Source organism: Crassostrea angulata, chromosome 7 (assembly GCF_025612915.1).
Source record: "Crassostrea angulata isolate pt1a10 chromosome 7, ASM2561291v2, whole genome shotgun sequence".
In the NCBI taxonomy this organism is placed as follows: domain Eukaryota; kingdom Metazoa; phylum Mollusca; class Bivalvia; order Ostreida; family Ostreidae; genus Magallana; species Magallana angulata.
This window is the reverse complement of record NC_069117.1, coordinates 25,046,619-25,063,748: the sequence shown is the minus strand read 5'-3', so window position 1 is coordinate 25,063,748 and position 17,130 is coordinate 25,046,619. Positions and strand designations below refer to the sequence as shown.

At 31.8% G+C, this 17,130-nt stretch overlaps 2 protein-coding genes across 3 annotated transcripts; both read right to left on the bottom strand.

Annotated features, from left to right (window-relative positions):
* Positions 1-1,853: 1,853 nt before the first annotated feature.
* LOC128191926 (uncharacterized) lies at positions 1,854-6,134 on the bottom strand. Its single transcript, XM_052864297.1, has 4 exons — positions 6,086-6,134; positions 3,189-3,461; positions 2,531-2,731; positions 1,854-2,440 (listed from the first exon to the last, which is right to left on the bottom strand). The coding sequence occupies exons 1-4, from the start codon at positions 6,132-6,134 to the stop codon at positions 2,214-2,216; spliced, it is 750 nt and encodes a 249-aa protein (XP_052720257.1). The 3' UTR covers positions 1,854-2,213.
* Positions 6,135-9,654: 3,520 nt separating this feature from the next.
* Positions 9,655-13,440, bottom strand: LOC128191928 (ganglioside GM2 activator-like). 2 transcript variants are annotated; one of them, XM_052864300.1, is made up of 4 exons: positions 13,233-13,440; positions 11,790-11,985; positions 10,242-10,461; positions 9,655-9,902 (listed from the first exon to the last, which is right to left on the bottom strand). In XM_052864300.1, exons 1-4 carry the CDS (start codon positions 13,438-13,440, stop codon positions 9,756-9,758), a joined length of 771 nt encoding a protein of 256 aa, XP_052720260.1. In that variant the 3' UTR covers positions 9,655-9,755. The 2 variants fall into 2 exon arrangements, with proteins under 2 accessions (XP_052720260.1, XP_052720258.1); XM_052864298.1 differs by having other exon boundaries at positions 10,250-10,461.
* Positions 13,441-17,130: the final 3,690 nt, after the last annotated feature.

Below are 17,130 nucleotides of genomic sequence, written 5' to 3'. Positions count from 1 at the left end.
AATCGGTTCAAGGAAAATACCAACTCAAATCGGATGGGTATTTGTTTGGTTTTTTTCTAGTTATTAATGCCTCTCATCTCCTGAAATGGTACTAAACATTCAGAGTCTAACCTTAGTTATTAAGTACTCTAAGAGAGAGTGAAAAACGAGAGAGAGAGAGAGAGAGAGAGAGACCTTTTAAATCTCATAATGATGCTTATAATACTCTAAAAACGAATTCTTATTCTTTAAATGAATGAAATGTAATAAGACGATACAATGATGTATAGTTAGTATAAATTCAACATTTGAAATGAGACTACTCAGTGTGATTTGATGATTTGATCAATCAGGATGATGTTATGATTTTAACAGAAGAAATAGTCAAGATTGGTGATAAAATATTTCAAGCTGTAATATGATATTTTGAAGTTCCAATCCTTTGCGGTGCACATTTTGAGCATAAATTCAGAGCCTTAAAAACCACCGGCTTACTGCTCCATTACTTGTCAAGTCTTTCATCACAATCCTACCCATTACTTAAATCTAATTTTGTGATTCATTTTGATTGATGTAAAATGAATAGTACACTGCTAAATTAATATTTTATGTATAAAAAAGATAGTTTTTGATATAAATTCCAGGAAAGCATTTAATTGTAGTTTATTTTGATGCATTATTTGTGATTTATTTTAATTGATGTAAACGCAAAGGTGCATTTTGAAATGAATATTTTATTCAGAGAAACATTATTCTTTCATCTAAAATTCAGAATGGTTTAGCAACCCTTTAGAGAAATGTCATCATACATTGCTTAGCCATTTTGAAAAATTGTTGCCTTATATAATTATGAATATGATATTTTGATATTGAATATATGTTTGAAATAAGGAATCATTTTTCATTGAAATAGATACAAAAACAACAGGATTAAATAATTTGCTGTCTTTTATTTGTTTTACAATTTATTAACATAAATGTAGATTCAAAAGGAAGATGATGTCAATTGTGAGATTTAAAATTAAGGCGAAAAACTGTCTTTGCTTAAAAAATCTAATTCTTATATAAGAAAGCTTGTTTTAGAAGTTATGAAATATATCTTGAAGCAAGCAAGCAATATATACAATTTATATTTTTGATATTTTTGGTAATAGCTTTGTACGTGGTGTATAACGCTTAAAACTGTTTTGTACAATTATGTATGTATGGTTTATTTTCAATACAAGATTCAAAAAATCAAATAACCTTAAGGTTTATTGCGTTTTGCCATAATTCATTGCGTTTTAAAATGTATTAGCGCAAAAAACAATTATTAGCATATGTTCACTTTAAATCTAAATAAACTTTGATAGATTATCATATAAAAAACATTTAGAAATAATGATAGTGTGTTAAACAAAATGTAGTACCAACAATTTTAACTTTAAGAGTACAATATATCCGCTTCTGGTATTATATAGAAATGACGTGAATTTTATGGCGAACCGTACGCGCATAATTTACGCGCATGTTACAATTCGTTGTGTTTCCCGTTTCCAAGGGTGTTGAAAACGCGGAGGGTAATAGAACAGATTATCAACTGCGTCTTAACCAATCAGATTTCAGTATTTAACATGAAAGTATAATAATAATACATGTTACTTGCTTTTTAAACTTGATGATATTGTAGATATGTCATTTAGCCTTTTTTTTTTTTTTTTTATAATTTTCACTTATCATAAACGGATTCTTCCTTTGATCATAAATGGCAAGCAATCTTAATCATTATATATCTAAACAATTTAACAATAAATTGAATTAACCCAAAAAAAGTATTATCATGATAAAAATCGTAGATCTAACTTTCATTTTGTTTAAATGCTTCGAATATTTTCTATTTAAAATTCCCAAGATTATTTCAAAGTACAGTCTGCATAACTCATAGGTGTAATACATTTTACAAATTTACGTAGTTTTTGCGTTGATCTCGATGCAAAATGTAATTAATTCTTCTGATCGATTAGAACCAAACAAAATATATTATGATAATGTTCAACAAAGAATACATATTTTAACAAAATTTCCTTGAAAAATCTTACCAGAACGCTAGTTTGTAAATCGACATTGATACGTTACATTACATTTCAATTGCTGAAATAAAATTTTGTTCGGAATCGTCAATCTACTTCTTAACAATGAAGACATATTATACATTATATCCATAAAATATATTTGAAACAAATTAGTTTGCCCAACTAGTCAAATCTGATATCTTTTTCACAAATACTGCCATGAAACGCGGAAGTAAGGACGTCGTCCCATTTCCCGTGGTGTCCAACTCTCAGTCCAATAGACAAATCATCAAGATCAGTACGACCAGGCTCCCCAGGGTACCAATAAACCTGTGTTATGGGTGTGCCATCTAAAAATTTCCATTTTCCACCAATCTTTATGCCATTGATGCGATATGCAGCTATGGAGTCTGCAACAAATAAATATTGTCATTCATATACAAATAATTGTTGATAAATGTGGGAAAAAGTACAAACGAATATTTAGTAAAATCAATTACCTGTTCCTTCTAATCTTAAGTTCTCGACAAGTCTCTGCTTTTTTTCTGTGTCTATTTGTAAAAGGTGTCCACCGGATTCACCACAAAACGATATAGCTTTCACGAGTGTTCTTGGACCAGAATCGATTTTGTAACAAAGCGGAACGGCCTCGTTATAAATGAACCCTGGACTTTTCCCACTGCACAGGTATTGAGCATACTCTAGTTAAACGAAAAATCAAATTTATAGCATAAAAATAGACAACAATCTGCTCCAGGAAAATGATATTTAATTACAAAAATATTTCTGTGAAAATACTTGTGTGAAGCTTTTGTTTTTGAAGTTGCCTGACCTGATGTATAAATAATTGCTGTTTCATCCTTTTAAAATTTTGAAATTCACTACTGATGTTAAGACATGCGCGGAATGCGAACCTATGGGGAAGGAGGGAGGTCCGGCCTCTTAAAAGTTTAAATCAAAACTAACATAGTAAAATACCAACTACCACCCCACCCCCATCCACCTCGACAAAAATAATTATATATAAAATAATAATAAGGAGCACCCTTGAAAAAATATTTCTGGGTCCGCGGATCAAAGATTCAAGTTTCCTGAAAATTACACATATTTTATGATATCGTGTAAATATCTCATTTTTTTTTAAAAGTCTGTATTTACCGATGATATCCCGATGAACCGTTTTGTTCAAGACCTGGTGATATATTTGGTTAATAGTGATTTCTTCCTCAACTGTATTTCCTTCATAGAGTGAGCACTTCAAGGTAACGGTGTCAAATACCAAGGAGTCACATGGTGGCTGAATGTGACATTTGTTGATACAGGCTTGGAAAGTGGGAACTGTGGTTGAGAACATTGGGGTAGTCCCGTTGTCATACGTAGGATTAAGACGCCTTTGATAGACCGTGTGTTGGTAGACAAGGCTAGTTACCGCTGAAAAATATATAGATACCGGTGTTTTAAGAGTGCCTTGTCCCCTATCCATCTATAACCCCCTCCACCCTAAAAAAATGGTAATATAGCAGCCTCCCCTTCCTTCGAATAATGGCTATGTCTTCCACGACAAAAGGTAACAATTATCTTGCCTCAATGTGATTGGTTAATGTCTTAATACCCAGCATGTATATCCATAAAATTTACTTCACAAAGTATTTTTCAGTTAGTCAATGATATATTTCATCAAATTCCAACTATATTTTATGTGTGTTGTACACACAGTGGGTTCATTTTTTGAAATAAATATCTTATTCTTTATTCTACTTGTTAATTTATAGTGAATGTATGTGTATGCATAAGTCCCTTATTTAAATTAAGCCTTATAAACATAATAATGTTTCTTGCCATGCTTACGTTTATGCAAGGATGAATATACATGTACCATATATGCGTCCCTGGTTTATGCTTACGTTATAAATATTACAAGTTCAGGATCATTCGGGATCGAAAAGGGTACACTATATTGATCACAGCATTTCCTACAATGTTTATTTAGAGTAATATGATAAATTAAGATGAGGTTTGCTAGTAATTTATTATTCAAATGAACGTAGCATAACGTACCGACATACTCTCGATTGTATCTGAACTAACTCGAACTACAGGATGTTTACAAAATTAGTGTATTTTATAACTTGATATTAAACAATTATGTTATATGTATTTTATCACATTGTATTACAGAGTCTAAAAATCTACATAATTAAAGAAATCTGGTAAAAGTGGTTTGTCTTTATTTTTGCCGGGAAATCCCGTTACACATGCAGGTTATGAAGGAAGCGATGATTGCATAAAAAAATTCCATATATTTTTCTGCAATGTCGCTACTTTAATATCCCACATGAATCACCAAAGAAATTTAAGGCAATTCATTGTTTAAGTGATATGCTTCTCCCAAAAATAGTAGCCGACAAATCTTGACTTAATTTTAGAGAGGGGATAAGTGAGTGAAAATGTATTACCCCCTTGATCTCCAAAGACCATAGGTTTGAAGTTTACTATTTGAATTGACGATCTATATACCTATCTACTTCTAGAATTAACGCTAGTACAGGGTGTCCCATAATATCTGATACCATTTTCACTTTAACTACTTTAGATAACTTTTGATTAACTTTATTTAACAAAATATCAAAGGCGTTTTCATAATTGTACATATGATGTAAATTTTCACTCAACAAATTTTACAAACATTCATAAGTTTTTAAGTTATTGGGCATTGTTTTTTAAACCAGAACGAAAAAATATGGCGCGAGGCAAAATGACGTCCTAGTTTATCAATTGGTTGAGTAATATTCCTCACAACAACCACTGTACGGATTACATTTTCTCTAATCTTGTCATTTTTTAAATAATCTGTTCCTTGTTGAGTTGTTTCCCCAGGGTATTTTCATTTCATGTATTGTACTACGAAATCTTGGGTCTGTGTTTTAAAAATACAGATTTATAACGGAAGATGACTGCTCTCTTGTCCGATTCATCTTGAATGAAATTATATTCAACCAAAGAAATATGATGCACTTTTGTGACATCAAAATTCAATGAAAAGCATATTTTTCTCATAAATTTTTTTGTGGGAAAAAAGTAAACTATTTAACTTTTATTTGAATCACAATTCACAAGGATTGGCTAAACACTATTTAAATCATATGCATTTCAAACGGTATCAGATATTCTTGGACACTCTGTTTCAAACGGGAGACCGGGTGCAACGATATGATGAGAAACTGAAATTGTTTACTTTGACTGTGTTTTAAATCAGGGGTAAGGGGTTACCGTTATTGATTATGTAATAAAACCGTATGTAAAGCTAGTTTTAAAATATTTACAAAAGTATTTATCAAAGTTAAGCAGGATCATGTATTTTTAAGCAAACCTTTTTTAGAAACCGAAGGTTTTATATTGTAAACGACTTTTAAGCAAATGAAAAAAGCTTTTTCACAAACAGCTTTATTTCTTAGCTGGTTACTCTGGAAAATTAGAAATATGGTCTGAACCAACCTTAGGTATGTCATCATTCCCTACATTTAACTTACTACAATTAGTGTTGATTGACTAATTAGTCATGGACACATTGATAATTTAAAAAACTGCTACATGTAACTCTGGAAATAAAAACCAAATCATTGAATATCAATCGAAAGATAACTTGATATCTCAAGTATTCACAACTTTGTTCAATTCAATGTAAATTTTTACAACTTTTTTAAATTGCGACTGAATTTATTACGAATTTTTCACATATGCACTTCATTACATTTGTTAGTCCAAACATTTAAATGAATATTAAATGAAGATTATTTCTTGCTCACTCTGACAAAAACCATTTCATAAATATGTCCTTTCAAATATATGAATATGTAAAATATATTCCATTACTTTTATCACTTTTATTATAATTATATCTCCAAATAATGGAACAAAAATACGTTTGTTATATATTTTGTACTTGACAGTTTCATTGTTCACTGATATCTATATTGTTTAAATACGAAATACTCTCTATATATTTATATGGAGGAATTATAGAAAATTTTATCTTATCATTTTAACATACATACCACAATGATATATTAGCCAAGACCAAATTATGAAACGAACGTACGACATGTTTACCCATAGTCGCAAATAATTTACTTTGTTAAATTGACTTTCCAAGGCATTTAAAACAGAACAGGCTGGCACTTTGATTTGTCATTGGTTGAAATCGCGTTGAAAATTCGATATTGCAATTAAGTAAAACGATTCAGAAAGTTTAACATGAAATTTATACTGTAGACCAATGGAATTGTATGCGATAAAGTTTACCCCATTTTGTGATAATAAACAAGCGCATACGACTGTAGAATATTAATTATGTGAACGTTAGAAATAGCGGAGATATACGTCATTATTCTCTCGAAGTCGCCAGTTTATTTTTACTCGGGCATTTACCGGTCCAGGGCTCACGATAGGATTTTGCCTATGACAACAGCAGTGTTGCAACAAGTTTAGCTTTTTTTAAAAAGCTTACCGTCTTTAGAACAAACCCTAAACAGCAATTAGTTATCAAAGACAATTTAATTCTTTTTTTTATATAAATGTCACCTTCCTCTACAAAGCATGGTGGGTGGATTTATCCGAACATTTTTGTGTCATGTGTCGTTTAAGTCTGCGCGTCTAAAATTGAGAACTGTGTACCCGAGCTTGTAAGTTGAGATCGACTATAGGGTGAAACAGATCCTAGGTAGGGTCGTAGACTCGTATTATTTTGATAAAATAAAAGTTATACCACTGCATTTATCTATCTAAGGTGCAAATAACTTTACCGATATTAGGCATACCGCATCAATTTTTTTTTTACATTTAGTCTGGTACCCGCCCCCGCCACTGCGTTTTCACTTCGTTTTGCGGGGGCGGGACCAGACTATTTTACATTTTGGTATAAATATTTAAATAAACAATGCTAAAAAAAACAAATAATTTCAATAGATATTGTAGAATGTAACTTTCAACTGGTTGGACCTGAAAACCAAAGGCTGAATTTCATTCATAGCAATTTGTATTAATTGCTTTTTCGTTTTCTCACTTTTAAAGATTTGAAATTTACGAAATTTGTTAAGTCGTACGTGAAAAAGATCATCAGAAAATTATCTCCCTTGCGCCGAACAGTATTTTAACCAATGAAATAAATGTAAATTTTCACATCATGTATTTTCAACCAATCACAAAGGAGAGGAAGTGCACAACCCGGAGACTGTAAATTATTTCAACTCTTTATACCGTCTTCCAAGGAAGACGGTAACCAGTCGAGAAAGATTCGCACTAATCTTGAATAATGACGTATATCTCCACTATTTTAAGACCCATCAACTTGATATTCGGCATGAGTGTATCTCAGACATTACTTTTCTGAAAAATACATGCATATTGCAAGTGTTTTAAAAATTAATTGATTTATTACTTATTAGGCTTTTGAAGCGAGCTGGTAGTTTTTTATCTGGGTCAGAGTTCGACCCCTTTCTTTATTTATGGTTACATTGAAATTGATGTTAAAACATGCTTGGTCTCTCTGAAGCATTGTGTTGTAAATTTTTTGTATTATTACAATCGGGTTCGTCATCGGCTTGGTCTGTTGATTCGGGGTACAGAAGACGGTAAGAAATGATATTCTGGCATAACAGTGCATTGTTTTCACAAAGAACTATATATGATATTAGTCAAATTTTGCCCCCATAATTCGCTATTTTTAAAGTGATTCGGATACAATAAATTGTTGTGTTATTTTATAAAAGAGTTGACATAAAAATGTTTTTCACCTATCTATTTGATTTATATGCTCTAACTGGCAGTATATGACATCAGAAGTGACGCTATTTTTATAATTCAATCAAAATCAGTAAAAAAAAAATTGACATTTTTCTCAACTTTTTCGAATGGGAAATATAGAGCGACTCTTTGAACAAGAACAAAATTTTTGTCACTTATAAGTACTGGGGAGATACATCTTTGTTGAAAATATTTTGTTTGTTCAAGCAGTCGCTCAATGTTTCCTTAAAGAAGAACTGCTTCAAAACAAGCCGTTTTATGCTAAAAACGCGATTTTTAAATTGATGGCTCTAAAATCAAAATCAAAATTATGAAAAAACTTCAAATGTATATTTTTACAAATAAAACAAAGAATTACAGTAAAATGGCGATGTTCATTTAAGGGTCCGTTTTAGGCTCAAACCATATATAGTCCTTTCTACCAGAAAATAATTAATGGACTTGGCGAAATTACAGGGGATCAAATAAAGAGTAATATTTTACCCATTTTTTATTTAATTTCTATATCAACTATTTATTTTGAATTTTCTATGTTCTTTTATCTCTGATTAAAACATAACATCTCGTTTATAATAGTTTTGAAATAAATGTATGCTTCGAAGCTTTCATAGAATAATACAAACCGGACGTGTATTGCTTAGCAATACTCTCAGAATGCTTGTTCATATGGCCCACGTTTGCTTAATATAATTCATACAAAACTAAGACACGCCATCGTCTGTGACCCACGTGTGATTCACATCGATTCTCTTCATCATCAGGAGGAAACTTGTGGACTCAAAACCGTGGTTTGCGACGATGAAGACACACATTTCTTTTAAATTATGATCTACGCAATATTGTTAATTCGTCTTTATGTTCTTGAGGCATTCGTGAAGACGCATTTTATTTTTCTTCATTTGTGAGAATTATTCAAATGCTAGCTATAACTTGATGTATAGATTACTAAGGTTAAATAAGTTGATTTTTATAGATACACACCTTCTACTTCGGGATGGTACTACTTTACCTAAAGAATGAAATAATTCTATTTTTTCTTATGTTCAGACGTATATTCAAGACCCCCAGGGGATTTAGTTGTTAAAAATACTTCATTAACTAACTATATATTACTTTTTATTGTGTGTATTGTGTATATTTAATGTGTAAAATTTTCAATGACATTTGTGTAATTGTTACATTTATTTACAGCTCGTAAGTTGATCGGACATGTTTCTACTCCTTTTGTATATGTTGTATACAATAAGATATGTTCCATTCAATTCAGAAAAAGGTCTTTAATTAAATTGCTTTTCATTTTTGAAAAGTGTTTTAAAATAGTACAAAGAATATGAAGTGTTTCCAGAATAAACGATTTTCTATGAACACAGAAGAAATAATTATGGTTGCCTCAATACATGTTTTTAATGAACGCAATTGAATTAATTGGCAAAATTAAAGAATGACAAATGAGTAAAATCCATATATAAATTCAACATTAAAGAATTAGTATATATACATTTTCAAGCACAGCTATGTGTAGACTTTTTTCTTTTTTTTTTTTTAAAGAAAGTAGAACTCGTGAATGAATTTCACAGATGTGTGTCCATGTATTTTTATTTGAAATCGCCCAAATGTAAGCCAAATGTGACGGAAACTATAAATAAATGTAGGACAGGCTATAGTATCTAAAATTCTAAGTCAAAGGCACGTAGCATGGGGGGGGGGGGGGGGCGTTGTCGTTTTTTATCTTTTTTTTCTTTCCTTGTCCTGATTTTTTGGATGAGTTTGGCCTCCGCTTTCAAAAAGGATGCTACGTGCCTAATTCAAAGCTAAAACAATCTTTGATCCAGAAAATATTTATTGCCAGTAATATATCTTCAAACCACTCGAACACCAAATAAAACAGCGTTCGATTTTTCACTGTTTATGCAAAGACAGACTCTAATACGGAGATCTCTTGCGTCTGCCAAACAGCCAGCCTGATCCAGAGGGCTCCTTGTGCTCTGTCACCGATAGCTGGAGATCCATACACACCAGTTGTCTGCCATCAGAATTCTCGTTTACCTTTATATTTATATGGTAGTCACCCTAAGAAAAAAAGGGGGGAATTAAAAAGGTTTTATTGAATTGAAGGAGGTTTATTGATCATTACCATTCAAGAACTTTTCTCTGTTGTATTTTCTTATTCTTAATTAATAATATTATTATCTTTTTTTTTTTGTTACTAAAACACTCTCCAAACCGATTATCAGAATGATCTCTGTTATTTTAACGACAGAAATAAAATGCATTGTAATGCCGTTGCATACTAACTCATTACTAATTTAAAAAAAAAAAAAAAATTCAAAGACCGATATACCCATTTCTTTCTTGAGTGTATCTCTACATGTAACTGTCAAAAATATACTGTTTGTCATTAGATGGTGCGTAATTACCGCTGCAAAAAAAGCTGAGAATGGATGGCATAGACGGTAGTTGGAGGGTGAAGTCGTTGATGTGAAGGTCCCTGGCGGGCTGGGGACACTGGCTGGCGTTCACCCCGACCCCGGACAGCATCGTGTTGATCTGTTTCCCCATTCCTGCCATAATTCCGGCCCAGTTCTCCGTTATCATCTGGTTCACTGTTGTACAGAGATTGTCGTACGTGCTGAAATCAGAATTGTTTAAGAAAGCTGCGTGGTCAAAAAATTATTTTACCGATCAGATCTGCTTTAAAACCTTGAAAATGATAATTTATGCCAAATTAAATTATTATAGTAAAGAAAATAATTAACGAGTAAGGAATCATTCTTTGAGTATTACATGTATAAGGATCAAATACGGTCGGTGTGATCGATTCCAATTCAGCCCGCTTCCATTTTTAAAGGGGCATTGTCACGATTTTGGTCAAATTCTATTTTATTATTTTAATTATTTACAATGCTTTAGAAATGCATTTCTAATGATTAAATGAAATTTTAGAATCTTTCATCATAAGCAAGATACAGAGCTAACAATTCTTTGTTAGGTAAACAAGGCTCGTGCCCTGTTTTTGTTTACATAGGTTCAATAAACCAATAAACAATATTTTGTTTTAGCTGATTTGTCTATCTTCTTAATTATTTAAAGCATAAAAACAGTTCCTAATGTTTAATACATTCATTTAAGGTCTAAAATTTGACTTTTCACTTCAATATTCAAAACGTAAACAAAAGCTTAGTTTTCATAGTAAAGAATTGTAAGCTCTGTAATTTGCCTATAACTCAAAGAATGACACTCAAATTTTGGTTGCATACCGTATAAAAATGCCTTACTAAAGCATTGAAAACATTAAAATCGGAAAAATAATTTTTGATCAAAATCGTGACCTTGTCTCTCTAATAGTGTACACAATGTAGTTGTGATTATTTATTGCATGTTTTATTGCAAATTATTTGCATTATTAGAGAAAAAGATCCAAGATCGATTTTTTGCATGAGACTTATCTCAGTTCACATGCACTGAGATTGCATCCCCATCACTTTCAAGCCGAATGCGAACTCAAGTCGGATGTGTATTTGCCATCTAGTTAATGCCTCTCAACTAGTGTGCTTGTACTTAACATTCAGAGTTTAACCTTGAGACAGTACTCTTAGAGCGAGTGAAAAATGAGAGAGAGAGAGAGAGAGAGAGAGAGAGAGAGAGAGAGAAATTTTAAATATCATAATGAAGCTCATAATGCTCAAAGAATGATTTTCTATTCTTTAGATAAATGAAATGTAATGATGCGCTACAAGGATGTATGGTATTTATTCAACAAATTTGAAATAAGACTACTTTATATGACTTGTCGATTTGGTGCATCAAACAGGATGATGTTATAATTCTAACAAAAGAAATAATCAAGATTGGTGATAAATGTCAAAAGTGTTGACATACATGTACATGTACTGATAAATTGGCGCCATGTAATAATGTACCTAACGAACGTACTTATACAATTCTTGCATGACTTACCAGGACCCCACGTGCGCTATACAAGGAATGGGGACCTCTAGTCCTAGGAAGGTTTTTCTTTTGATTGACAGCATCATCTTGGAGCTTCCAATGGCTCTCATCAAACTCCCGTCCACGGAGATGTGAAGGTCTCCCGGGATCTGGATTGGCATGGGGGTGATAGCCACTCGACTGATCCGCACATCGCTACTGGACCCTAACCAGATAGATATTCATATACTACTGTGGAATCATTAGATTTCGCGGTGGCTCAATTTTCGTTGAATTCGGGTACCTCTAACTCACGAATAAACATTTTCTACGAATTAATAAACTAGGGTTACATTTATAAAGTCATGGGGTTTTTTTTGTATGTATAAGAAAAAACACGAAATTACGTCCCCACGAACCTATGAAATTTCAGCAATCCACGAAAATTGGCCCACACGAAATTTAATTGTATTGCATTGTAACAGAATCTTTTATTTCGTTGATTTTTTATTTTAAAAATGAAGCTAGAACCTTTATATTTTGTTGCTAAACAAGCAATCAAACTGACAGTTTCAAGCAAACTGTTAGAAAACAATAGGGCTTGTTATAAAATGCATTTTTTCTTTTTATATTTTGCGTTTCATATTTCCTTCAATGGACAGTCTGATACCTCACAGTTAGGAAAGCAGTGAAAGCCAAAAGTAAAAGAAACGTTATTTGTCAGCTCTTTTGTCGTTCATATTCACCTGCTCTTCTTAAGCTTCTTTTTATTTCAGTTTACCGATAACAAAATTTTGATATATAAAACTAACTATAGTTTCATTATAACATAATATATAATAAAGACATATATTGACAGTAGTAAGTCGTGTCAAGCAAGATTCTCAAGGATCATATTTGTCCTTTTTGAGCGTTATACACTTGACATTCCTACCAGATAGGACGATTGACTAGCCTTCCGGATTAACGGTGGAATGGGGTCCATCAATTTCCCTAAAGTAACAGCGTATCTTTGTTACGTAGGTGAATGTTCGATAGGCAACTAGTGTACGTTGTCAACATAAGCATGCCCACAGTCAAATATCAATTTAGTACCTTTTATTTGATGCATTGAATTAAGGTACTGCTCACATCTGATTTGTAAAATCGTTTTACTTTATGTTACAGACTTTTCGGACTCTCGATCCGGATTCTTCCTAATTATATGCGTGTACTAAAAGTGTCTAATATTATATACAGTATAATTGTTAATTTTTGATTTTATAATGAAATTCAAGTTTTCTTCACCACTATTTTATATTTTGATTAAACTTTAAAAACACGTTAACATGTATGAAAATAATACCATACGTTCATTAAATCCATGCTATACCAACTGCATATTTAAGACTTTAAATAAACCAGTTTTCAATAATTTCCATATTTTTTTTCTAAAGATAAGTAATAATAACATCTCCAAATAAAGAAATTTACCACAATCGGTCATTTGAAGCTGGGTTATCTCCGCCAGAGCCACAGACAGGCTCGCCAAAACAAAGAAGATCTTGCCCACCATTTTGTCCTCTCTTCCTCTTTCTCTGTCCCTCTGTGTATGGGTTCTAACGGATTCGACGAGTGTATTTATGAGGATATCAAGGGAAATCATACAAAATTGTTTGTTTTTCTGTTCTCTGGTTATCATGGAGGATTGTCTTTACGGTCCATGGTCCTTTCTTGCTTGTCATATTCTGTTCTATTTTCATAAAGTTATCAAAGTTATGAAAAAGGAAACATTTAAAATTAATTTCTTTCAAGAAAAAAAAAACAACGCAGTGTTGCCAAATTTTGAAATTGCATCAATATGATCAATTTGATGGAAAGAAACCATTAAAAATTTATTGCACAAATCTTAAATTGCTGGTACATGTATATTACTATAATAATATTTCCCTGCACGCAAAGGGCATAAATATAAAAGGGTGCATGATGATGATGATGATGATGATGATGATGATGATCAATTTATCTTTTTCCTTACTGGTATTTGTATACAGTGTATGATAATGATGGCCTGCACACGACGGGATGGAAAGGATTATGATGAAGATGAAGATGATGATGATGATGATGATGATGATGATGATGATGATGATGATGATCAATTTATCTTTTGTTCAGTTAAATAAAAGGCTAAACTCTATATACTGAGGTTTATAGCGGATATAGATCGTCTTAATTGCTTTTAATTAAAAATACAATGACGTAAATTTTCACTATTTACTACAAAAATTAACTAAGCTTGGCCCCGGTTACCCTCTATGTGCGGAAATAATTGTAACGATGCAAATATGCCACATCTCTTTTTCATAAACTAAAAAGATAAGAACATAGGTCACCTTGTCTGGTTCTCCACGCGTTCTAGATTCCCCCACGTTAACCTATTTATGCTTACATTGTCCCCATGATGAGGACACTTCTGTATCAAGTTCGATAACCATTGCATCTCTGTCCCATATGTAAGATTACAAGAGTACTGTACTATATGTGAATTAGTATACATTTTTAACCGGACAGTACATACATGTAACCTAGTATATTATAAATATTTAGTCTTTAGCTACTTTAATCATTTTTTATCCGTGCATCGTATTGTATTGTTTATTGGTCAACAGCTGTACAGCTCATAGACATATACAATTAATATACACATGTTACAATACATATACTGGTCACTTGAAAAAGGCAAGTTAATACATGAAGTTTTCTGATAACAAAAGCATTCTTAATATATTTACCTAAAATGCACAAATCCTTTACATTTTGTGCTGACAATAATAGAATTAACTAGAGCAAAGCTCGTTGCAAAGCAACGAGTGGGTCTTCCGGTAATGTCGAAAGTAAAGCTAGAAGTTCCTGTTAAAAGCAGAGTTCTTAAACTAACATAAGAAACTAAGACGAAAAAAATCGAATTATTCTTGGTACGAATTAACAAAATCAGAATGATTCCAAGTACGAATTAACAAAGCTTATCGATTTCAAGAACGACTTAGCAAATACAAATCCGAATGTGTAAAAGTACGATTCAACAATTATCGAATAATTTTAGGTACGAATTAATTTAAGTCTGAACATAAAACTATTTTCTTAACCAAGTATGTGGAATCAAAATGTCCGGGAAAATCAATTTTTAAACCCCTATATCTCTGTATTGCATCGTCCGATTTTAGAACGGATTTCAGTTTTGAATTATGAATAATAAGCTCTTATTTTCTGTTATTATGATTAATAACAAATTATCGCAAAAAATAAGTTATTATGAAAAGTCATCGTAGCCCCTTTGGCCCCTTATTTGAGGGGTCACTCATTTTTTCCTGATATCAAATGAAAGGTCTTGTAAATATAAACATATTTTGTTCTACATGTATTCACGAATTGTTGACCGTTCTAGAGATATCCGAACAATTGTATTTTAGGGGCCGACCCTTAAACTCCTTACCAGGGCCACCAACATAAATGTTTTAGATACCATGTCGTAAAGAACATTATTTTAAGCATTTTTTGTTCTATAATGCTTATCAAAATATTTCCCCTTTTCTAGATATTAATGATCAAACTTTTGGACATATGGCCCCTTGAAAACCCTAACTACGTATCATATGACATATGTATGGTACCGTATAGATAAACAGATGTACAATGAACATTTTTGGTTCTATAATTGATAACAAATTATTTTTCAGTTAAGAGTTATTATAAGAAGAATTTACAGTCCTCTTGGCCCCTTATTTGAGGGGCCAGCCCCTTTTTCTTGATATCAAATAAAAGGTCTTGTAAATATACACGCATTTTGTTCAACAAGTGTTCAGAAATTGTTGACCGTTCTAAAGATATCTGAACAAATGTGTTTTAGGGGCCGACCCTTAAAATCCTTACTGGGACCACCAACAAAATTTTTTTAGGGAGCATATTGTTAAGAACATTATTTTAAGCATTTTTTGTTCTATAATGCTTATCAAAATATTTCTCCTTTTCTAGATATTTAAGATCAAAATTTCGGACTTTTGGCCCCTTAAAGCCCCTAATGACGTAACATATGACTTAGACATGGTACTGTTTAGATAAACAGATGTACAATGAACATTTTTAGTTCTATAATTGATAACAAATTATTTTTCAGTAAAGAGTTATTGCAAAAATACTTTAGAGCCCTTTTGGCCCCTAATTTGAGGGGCCAGCCCCTTTTTTCTGAAATCAAACGAAAAATCTAGTTAATCTAAACAACTTTTGTATAACATGTCTTAACAAAATATTTACACATTAAAAGCTAGGGCCGAAAATGTGCGAAAATTTCGTGAAAAAAATTGGTGCCAATTTTCGAGCTCGGGCGAGCTTCGTCGCCTTGCGCATTTTTCAAAATATAAAATAAATAGGATCATCTACAAACATTCATCTACTATCCCTGAAAGTTTCATATTTCTATCGCAATTAGTTTTTGAGAAGTTACGTGGACAAAATGGTCCTTAAAAATTTACTAAATCCTCAAAATCTCAAACCGGAAGTGACGTCATCAGCCAGAAATTTTGTAATATCAAGTACGTTTGATGCTTAATATGTCCTGTAAATTGCATGCAAATCGGTTGAGTAGTTCACGAGAAATAGCGTTCGAAAAAAGTCAGAAAAAAAATAAAAAATAAAATAATAATAAGGAAAAGAAACAATAGAATAACAAGAGGGTCTTCCGTCGGAAACGGAAGACCCTAATTAAAGACAGAGGGTTTAATATAATAAAACTTCTTAAGGAATTTTTCTCTTCAGTTACAGTAATAGGGACATTTCAATATAAAACGATTTTCATCTTCTATATCTAAAGTACATAGAGGACATAAACGTCTTTCTAATGGAACATTGTTATATCTGCTAGTTTCGATGGTAAGACAATGAGATGATAATCTTAATTTACATATAAGTTTCTTACACTGTAAAGGAATTGATGCCCATGCATGTTGAAAAATTGTTTTGAAAAAAAGGAAACAAAACTTCTTTTAAATACCGGTAAATGAATATTCTCATCTCAACCATTGCTCCTCCCATTGATTGCTTTGTTCCATCGATTCTTTTACCATAATGATTATATACACTTGTAATGAACAATGATAATAAACAAATACTATGAAATTCAGAATATGCTTTGACGTTGGACTATTTTTATAAATACACTTATATTCCCACTGCATGGCAACAAGCATTCACAATTATTTTTTTAAAAAGTGATTTATTTGATTTTAATTTGAAAAGAGGGTTTATGTTGACACACTTACAGATTCTTTAACATACCAGTGGAGAAATTATTTTTCGTCAGCTCTTTTTTTCATTATAACTGTACTTGATTTAA

Bases quoted from the DNA above. Each gene is read 5' to 3' on its own strand.
- LOC128191926 (XM_052864297.1), bottom strand. From the start codon at position 6,134: ATGTCGTACGTTCGTTTCATAATTTGGTCTTGGCTAATATATCATTGT. The intron at 2,732-3,188 runs GTAAATACAGAC...TCGTTTAACTAG, and splicing joins GGTTCATCGGGATATCATCG to AGTATGCTCAATACCTGTGC. The intron at 2,441-2,530 runs GTAATTGATTTT...TATTTGTTGCAG, and splicing joins CTTAAGATTAGAAGGAACAG to ACTCCATAGCTGCATATCGC.
- LOC128191928 (XM_052864300.1), bottom strand. From the start codon at position 13,440: ATGATAACCAGAGAACAGAAAAACAAACAATTTTGTATGATTTCCCTT. The intron at 11,986-13,232 runs GTAAATTTCTTT...CTATCTGGTTAG, and splicing joins GCTTCAAATGACCGATTGTG to GGTCCAGTAGCGATGTGCGG. The intron at 10,462-11,789 runs GTAAGTCATGCA...TTCTGATTTCAG, and splicing joins ATAGCGCACGTGGGGTCCTG to CACGTACGACAATCTCTGTA.